General features: G+C 51.0%; 1 protein-coding gene across 1 annotated transcript; it reads right to left on the bottom strand.

Moving 5' to 3' along the window:
• Nucleotides 1–1,986: 1,986 nt before the first annotated feature.
• On the bottom strand, nt 1,987–7,542 carry LOC127566290 (uncharacterized). Its single transcript, XM_052008317.1, has 3 exons — nt 7,446–7,542; nt 6,561–7,364; nt 1,987–2,144 (listed from the first exon to the last, which is right to left on the bottom strand). The coding sequence occupies exons 1-3, from the start codon at nt 7,540–7,542 to the stop codon at nt 1,987–1,989; spliced, it is 1,059 nt and encodes a 352-aa protein (XP_051864277.1).
• Between the last annotated feature and the right edge of the window lie 1,229 nt (nt 7,543–8,771).

Genomic DNA, 8,771 nt, shown 5'->3' with positions numbered 1-8,771 from the left:
CTGGCTCTCTCCATGCTTCTTTGGGTCTGCATCACAGTTGACACAAACTCGCATATCACAACCCAGTTGTCCAAGATTGCAGCATAGGCGGGACCAAGTTTCCCACCGCAATCGATACACCAAGTGCCCTTTCCAAGTCGTTGCGTAGTGATCCATATAGCTTGCAGACGAACATAGTATGCTCAGCATCCTCCAGTGTTCCACACTCAGAGCAGTTGCCAGAAGCTTCATGACCAAAGCGGTGCAGGTAGCTTCTGAAGCATCCATGGCCGCTTAGCACCTGAGTCAAGTGGAAGTTGACTTGACCGTGCTTCCTACCAGTCCATTCCCCGATGTTCGGGATAAGCCGATGCGTCCAGCGGCCCTTTGGAGACCTATCCCAACGTCGCTGCCACCTCTCTAAGCATTCTTGACGTCCTGCAGTCCGAACAGTTCGTGTTTCGGCGTTGCTGTGGTACCGGGATCGCAGCTGCCGATAAGTAGCAGCTCGCTCTCTGGCCATTTCCATAAACGGGGGTACACCAGCGATGACGAAAGCTGCGTCCTCAGAGATAGTGCGAAATCCACTAATGATGCGGATGGCACTCTTTCTGAACGTTGCCTCCACCCATACTGGTGCCGCGAACAGTGCGATGGATCGCATGGCAGCCGCGATCAGAGATCGTCGCAATTGTTTAGGGCCTCCAATATTCGCCATGAGCCTTGAAAGTAGCCGGTTCATGCCTGCAGCTTTATTGCTCGTCGCTTCCAGGTGCTCTCGAAAGCTGAGCCTTGTATCGATCCATACTCCCAGATACTTAATCGCTCTTTTGGACGAAATAGTTGTGGCAACCAACCGAAATTTTCGCTACTTCTACACGTTTTCGGCTGCTATCAGCACGGCTTCAGTTTTGTGCGGCGCAAGTGCCAGCCCAACTGAGACAACCACTGCTGGACGCGATTGCTTGGTTGCACACACTCTCGGCCTGCATCAGCTCCTTCCTCACGACAAGGACAGCGCGATGTCGTCTGCGAAGCCAACCATGTGCGTGCCCGGTGGGAGGGTTAGTCTCAGGATGCCATCATACTTGGCATTTCCACAGAGAGACAGCCCCACGACCGAACCTTGTGGGACACCTGCCGTCACGACGTACTCCTCTGTACCAGCGCTTGTCTCGTACAATAGCCGCCTGCAGGATAGTTAGCTACGCAACGATATTCAGAAGATATCTCGGCACTTGGAACACTGCCAGAGCCTTGAGAATGCAGTCCAACGAGCCGAGTTAAAGGCATTCTTGATGTCCAGCGTGACCATCAAGCAATACTCCTTGGCTCCTCCCTTCCATCTGGTGCCCGCTATGGCGTGTGAGGCGATCTCCACAACTCTAGTCGCTGCGTCGACTGTCGATCTGGCCTTGCGAAAGCCAAATTGATTTGGCGATAGGTCACCTCCTGCGGCAATAGCGCGCTCCAGCCGGGTGCATATGATTTTTCTCCAACATTTTTTCCCCGCATTGTCAATGAGGCAGATTGGCCGATATGCAGCAGGTTCAGCTGTAGTCGGGAACAGCTCACGGACAAATGCAGTGCATCACATCATCCGGTGGCATAGACGCTTTGTGCGCTGAGAATTTTTTCGTGACCAGTTGATACGCCTTCCCCCATGGGTCGCTCTCCAAAGTCTCACAAAGCTCGATGAAGCATTTACGTTTGCTCGCCTTGATGGCATGTTTAAATACAAACAACACCATCCTCAACATGCTAAATAACGCAGGCATACATATTTTCTTACACCAAGTAAGGAAAGATAGGGGCCTGCGAGTCGTCATCAGGCATCTACACCACACCACGCCCACTGAATGGATCGCCGTAAAGCTCGCTGCCGTCGGCGACAAGGCCAGATTTATTAAAGCCATTAGAAACAAGTTCACAAATTAGCCATATTAACTTGTTTGAAGTTGAAATCGAGCCCAAATCAGATGACTCCCACCTCAAGATCCTTCAGCTTCAAGAAATGGGTCTCCGGCAGTGGCCCAGTTGTCGTGGCCCTGGATGCTTCGTGGCCTCGTCGAGGAGAGTCTGCTTGGCCATCGTCTTGGGAGAGAGCAGTTGCTTGGGCAGCGGATGGAGCATCTGTCTGCTGGAGTACGCAGCCGTCGCCGAGTCTGAAAAATAGAATCTCGCAATGAGGCGACAGCAGGTATACTTACAATGCTGGCAATGGCGGCCCATCCTAAGATTAGGAGGTTTGCTGCCGCCGCTGCTGGCTTTGTGTATTTCGCTGGCGTCTCTGCTTGCATCTGGACTTTTTCTCGGCTGTGTGCGCTGGTTGCGATGCCTGAACAGGCGGATCTTCATCGTCCAGGAGTTGCTCCAAGCGTCTGCTCACCAGCTCTACGCCATAGTCAAGCGTCTAGTTTGCAGTTGCCGGCAACTGCACTGGCTGGCCACGTATGCTGTCCATAATACTGTCTCTGGTGAGTAGTCCTTGTGTAAATTTTCGTCTCAATTGATTGATTTTAATTTCATTAAATCTCGCAGCTGTCGTGTGGGTCCGGTTGTCGCCGCCGCGCTGTGCGAAATCGCGTTCTCGTTTCCTCGTTCGCTTAGCTTCATTATACTCCTCTTGTATGCGGATAAGTGTTGGTAATAAAGGCCGAAACTGTCTTTTCAAAATTTGCTGGTCGTTTGTCTGGTGTAGTTCAGTGCGCAGATGCTCGCCTTGCATCTGCTGCAAATGTGTTGGATTTGTTGTACTTGCATTAAGGGCTGCGCTCAACGGCCTTATGAATTTGTCTAGCTGCTCCGTATATCTGGGCCTTTGCAGGCGTTGCACGACAAGTGGTTCTCTAACCAGCTTTGTCGCTTCTGGGTTTGAATGTGCAGCCAGAGAATTTGCAAATCGTTCGCTGGCCACGTGGAACGCGCCATCACAGCTGGTAAGTATTTCTGATGCATTCATTTTCTGAGTGTCCAAGAAACGTTTAGTAATTTTCTAATGATTTTATTTTGCAGCCGCTGCAAGCTGATTTGGAAATTTGAGGTGAGCGCGCCCCAGATGGACAGAGCATACTTCCATATTGGCATAATGAGTTGCTTAACAAGCAGCAAGCAACGCCCAAGAAGCCAGCCCAATTTAACGGCTCTTGCTCTAGTTTTAACACATAATCTTGTCACGTGTGTGGCCAGCGTTAATTTGCGGTCAAGTGTGACTCCCAGGTACGTGTGTTTAGATTTCATTTTAATTTCATGTCAGTTTATAGTAATTGTTCGTGGGGGCGCTGAAAAGTTCCAAGAGTTTCTCCTTCCCGAAATAAAAACACTCGCGGTTTTTTCTTATAATAAACATGTATTTATTGCACAATTGGGGGGTAGTTAAACCGATGTAAGTGAGACGTAAATTAGAACTAACAATAGAGAAAATGCCGACGGCATTTCGTCGATCTATTGTGCTGAGCCGCGCTCAGCGGTGATGAGTTGTGGGAGAGAGAAGCTGAGAGCACTGGAGATTGAGTGCATTCTTACGCATTGAGCGCATTGCTGGTGAGCGAAAAAGCTTTGAGTGCTTTTCGGTCGGCCCGGGACGGAGGTGTGCCCTCACCTACAATGCGCTCGCATCAACATCTCCCCCTTGCAATATTGGGATTGCAAAAAATATAAAAACTTGGGAGGATACCCGGCAGGACAATATCAGGATAGATAGAGTGGGTGTGTCTTGGAGCGCAACGACGCCGTGCAGACTCCTTCAGCGCCCATGCGAGTGATGGAGAGGCCCCAAGACCCCTGCATCGTGACTCGCTGATGCGGCTTACGGGACAACACGGAACCAACTCGCGCTTCGAAACCGCTGTCCCCATGTGTAGCCCGACCGCCGCGGTAGGGAGTATGCTCACTCCCTTTGCACTGGAAAGTGCCGTCTGGGGGGAGCTAGGCACGGGCCTGGTGCGTGGGTGAGTGGGCCTGTGGAATGCCGGCCTGGGAAACGTTACATGGACGTCCTTTGGTGGTTCTTCTCTGGAGGGTGCGGGTGGTCGCGTCGGCTCCTGGGCTGGCGCGAGGTTGTGCCGGGAGGCACGGAAACCCCAGCTGACAGTCGAGCTGAAAGAGGTCTCGAATGGGGTCCTGTCACAGAGCAATTGTAAAGGTTCGGTCGACGGACAGTCGAGCCGAAGGTGTTGAAACAGATTTTGAGTTGGGGCCCTTCACACAGGCTTGCGTGTAGAGGATCGTTCGACGGACAGTCGAACCGGAGAAGGATCAGAGTGGGGTCCGTCACAGGACCATTCAAAGCTGAAATAGATGTAGAGGAGGTCCTATCACAGGACCATTCTAAGGATTCGTTCGACGGACAGTCGAGCCGAAAAAAACTGAAATAGATTTGGAGGGGGGTCCTGTCGTTGGCGACCCGATCGTAGGAGTTCGATCGACGGACAGTCGAGTCGAAAGGGACGAGATGGAGTTAGAAGTGGATCCCGACACTGGGCCGGTCAGGATCCAACCGAAAATGGTCTCTTGACCAATGAGGGTCCCACAAACGTTCGGACGAGAGCCGCCGAGAAGAACGGATGGAGGATATCTGCGCCTAAAAGCACGTCTATCTGCGAACTCTCATAGAATTTGGGGTCGGCCAGCGGGATGCTTGGCAGATTGTCGAGGGTGGTTTGTGGGACAGAGCATGGGGCAGTTTTCCTGCTAATTGAGGAAGGACGAAAGCCGACGCCTCAATCTGCAGATCTGGTCGTAACGGGGAGCCATTAGGAATTGGCAATGCTTTCGGGGCTGGGCTGCTACAACTTGAGTCAGCCCAGAGACGTGGGCTTGAACGGATGTGTATGGCATCCTCACGCGCTTGAACAATCGTTCAGAATGAATTAGAACTAACAATAGAGAAAATGCCGACGGCATTTCGTCGATCTATTGTGCTGAGCCGCGCTCAGCGGTGATGAGTTGTGGGAGAGAGAAGCTGAGAGCACTGGAGATTGAGTGCATTCTTACGCATTGAGCGCATTGCTGGTGAGCGAAAAAGCTTTGAGTGCTTTTCGGTCGGCGGGACGGAGGTGTGCCCCTCACCTACAATGCGCTCGCATCAACATTCTCCCCCCTTGCAATATTGGGATTGCAAAAAATATAAAACTTGGGAGGATACCCGGCAGGACAATATCAGGATAGATAGAGTGGGTGTGTCTTGGAGCGCAACGACGCCGTGCAGACTCCTTCAGCGCCCATGCGAGTGATGGAGAGGCCCAAGACCCCTGGCATCGACTCGCTGATGCGGCTTACGGGACAACACGGAACCAACTCGCGCTTCGAAAACCGCTGTCCCCATGTGTAGCCCGACCGCCGCGGTAGGGAGTATGCTCACTCCTTTGCACTGGGAAAGTGCCGTCTGGGGGAGCTAGGCACGGGCCTGGTGCGTGGGTGAGTGGGCCTGTGGATGCCGGCTGGGAAACGTTGACATGGGACGTCTTTGGTGGTTCTTCTCTGGAGGGTGCCGGGTGGTCGCGTCGGCTCCTGGGCTGGCGCGAGGTTTGTGCCGGGAGGCACGGAACCCCCAGCTGAAAGTCGAGCTGAAAGAGTCTCGAATGGGGGGTCCTGTCACAGGACCATTGTAAAGGTTCGGTCGACGGACAGTCGAGCCGAAGGTGTTGAAACAGATTTGAGTTGGGGCCTAACACAGGCTTGCGTGTAGAGGATCGTTCGACGGACAGTCGAACCGGAGAAGGATCAGAGTGGGGTCCCGTCACAGGACCATTCAAAGCTGAAATAGATGTAGAGGAGGGTCCTATCAAAGGACCATTCTTAAGGATTCCGTCGACGGACAGTCGAGCCGAAAAAACTGAAATAGATTTGGAGGGGGGTCCTGTCACAGGACCGATCGTAGGAGTTCGATCGACGGACAGTCGAGTCGAAAGGGACGAGATGGAGTTAGAAGTGGATCCCGACACTGGGCCGGTCAGGATCCAACCGAAAATGGTCTCTTGACCAATGAGGGTCCCACAAACGTTCGGACGAGAGCCGCCGAGAAGAACGGATGGGATTATATCTGCGCCTAAAAGCACGTCTATCTGCGAACTCTCATAGAATTTGGGGTCGGCCAGCGGGATGCTTGGCAGATTGTCGAGGGTGGTTTGTGGGACAGAGCATGGGGGCAGTTTTCCTGCTAATTGAGGAAAGACGAAAGCCGACGCCTCAATCTGCAGATCTGGTCGTAACGGGGAGCCAATTAGGAATTGGCAATGCTTTCGGGGCTGGGCTGCTTGAGTCAGCCCAGAGACGTGGGCTTGAACGGATGTGTATGGCATCCTCACGCGCTTGAACAATCGTTCAGAAATGAAGGTGGCCCTCAGATCAGAATCGATCAGAGCCCCGAGCTGTGTGCCGAACGCCGTGATGGCAGATGTGTACAACAGCTGTACTCAGCAGAACACCTTGTGTGTTAACTGCCAGGAAAGATTGAACATTAGCTGACTGGGAAGGAGTGGACTGTATATTAGGAGTGGGATTAGTGACTGTCGGCATCGGGTTGCCTCGATGCAAGAGTGTATGATGACGACCCTTGCACGTAAAACAGCTGTGCGCACTTGTGCAGTCGGCCCGGACATGGCCTCGTGCGAAACAGTTCAAGCAAAGCTTCTGTCGCTTGATATGGTTGACCCTTTCATTGACACCCATCTGGAGGAAGCGAGGGCACAATCGAATCGGATGATTCTCCCGGGAACAGAAATTGCAGGTCTGGGTCTTAATGCTCACCCTACTCTCAAAAGAGTTGACCTGCCTGGAGACGGGGGCCTTCTTGGGTGAGGCTCTTGGAACCGTCGGAGCGTTCGTGCCGGATGACACTTCCGCTATCGCTTCTAGGGTGCGATGCCGCTCTAGAAGAAAAGCGTTCATGTCAACCCACGTTGGATTATCGCTCTTGTTTTGGATTGACTGTTCCCAAAGAGAAAGGGTCAACTTGGGGAGCCTCGAAGAACACAAGAAAACCAGGATGCAATCCCAATTCTCTGTGTCGATTTTCGAGTGCTCTAAGGCTGTCAGACACCCTTGAATGGTGCTCTGCAACTCCTGAATAGAGGAACCCGACTCTTGCCCAATGGCGGGCAAATTGAACAAAATTCTCAGCTGACTGTTTACGAGCAACCGGTTGTTCTCGAAACGCTCAGTCAAGCTGGACCACGCCGACTGGAACCCTTCATTTGTCAAAGGAGGTTTTGACACAATGGCATGGGCTTCACTGCTGGTCTTGGAGTTGAGATAGAAAAGTTTCTCAACTTCCGACAGTCTCGGGTTCTGTATATAGAGGGCTGTGAATAAATCCCGGAAGGTGGGCCAGCGAGTGTAATCGCCTCCGAAAACTTCGGTGTCGCACGGAGGTAATCGACACCCTGTGGGCATGGATTGCACAGCTTGTGGTTGTAAGGGTGTACGGGGGGTGAGCGCCTGGGATGCGTTGGCTATTTGCTCACCTAACAGAGCTGCACACTGCTCGTAGGCAGCATAGCAGTACTCGTACTTGGCCTGAACAGTAGGGAGCTCTCTTTCTGTGGTCATCTCCTCAGACATGACGCAAGAGCAAGCCTCATACTCATTCTCGACCCTTTTCCCATAAGGAACGCATCTGGTCCCTTCGGACTTGGCACGTATATAGGGATGGGCAATCAGCCGAAAGATTGTTGACTCTCGCCGCAAAGTGACTGATACGATCAGTCGCGGCGATGAATTTCGTCAACGATGTGTTTACTTTGTTTTGTGCCATCTTGTGGTTCGGGACGGAAGGAAACGTAGCAACTAGTAGAAAATATACCAAAAAATACTAGAAAAATACCACAGACTGCGCTGAGGTATTTTACACCCAAATGGGTACGGACTGCGGACACAGGCAACGAACGCAAAGGGGGCGGGGGAAGTTTCCCGCGACAATCAAGCAAATGATTGTCGAAAACAAGAACAAAAAAAAGGACGGAAAAATACCACAAAAACACAATATGCTGGAAAAAACACAAATGTGGTTAAAGATGCGCTGGATGGAACAAATAATAAATAAATTGTCACAAAAAAAAAACAAAAAATTATTTATATATTTGTATATGGATATGTGTTGGAAGGAGAAGTGTATTTATACGTAGGTGTGTATATATGTGTGTTTGTGTATGTCTATGTGTGTGGGTCACTGGCTGGAGTAAAGCCTATACACCGACACTGGAGCTGGGAGTTGCTCTTAAAATACACACACTAAATATATCACTTGGAAAAGACAAATCAAGGAAAGGGTAGGGTATGTCGAGTGCGACTACCGCTGCCCTGCCAATCTATTACTTCACTCGCAGAAGTACTTGCAGTATGTACGTATGTATGTTTGTATGTCTGCACTGCGCTGTCAAACGTTTGAGCAGACGAAGTGCACGTATGTTTGTATTCGGAGAGAGAGAGCAAGTGCTGCTGCAAGCCGGTGCGCTTGCGAACAAGAGAGAGTGCACAAAGGTATGTGCGTGTGTGAAGAGAGAGCGAGAGCAAGCGCGGCTGCAAGCCGGAGCGCTTGCGGACAAGAGAGAGTGCACAAAGTATGTGTGTATGTATGTATGTCGGCGATTATCGCGACATACAAAACATAAAACGGACAAGAATTAAAAGCAATACGAAATGCTTGTACACACAGCTTGGATTTAAATTATTATGTATGTTTATATATGTATGTATGGAATGTACAATATATAATATTTGCACTTTAGTAGCTCTCTTAATAATTTACACTTTTCACTAATATGCACTTGCACTTACAAAAAATAAACACA

Source organism: Drosophila albomicans, unplaced genomic scaffold (assembly GCF_009650485.2).
Source record: "Drosophila albomicans strain 15112-1751.03 unplaced genomic scaffold, ASM965048v2 utg000175l_pilon, whole genome shotgun sequence".
Classification (NCBI taxonomy): Eukaryota; Metazoa; Arthropoda; class Insecta; order Diptera; family Drosophilidae; genus Drosophila; species Drosophila albomicans.
The sequence above is the reverse complement of the archived record's forward strand: the minus strand, read 5'-3'. Positions and strand labels throughout refer to the sequence as shown.

Coding starts and splice junctions, on each gene's coding strand:
- LOC127566290 (XM_052008317.1), bottom strand. CDS start 7,542: ATGTCTGAGGAGATGACCACAGAAAGAGAGCTCCCTACTGTTCAGGCC. Junction 7,365..7,445: donor GCAGTGTGCAGCTCTGTTAG/GTGAGCAAATAG, acceptor CCATGCCCACAG/GGTGTCGATTACCTCCGTGC. Junction 2,145..6,560: donor TGTCCGGGCCGACTGCACAA/GTGCGCACAGCT, acceptor TCTATTTTTCAG/ACTCGGCGACGGCTGCGTAC.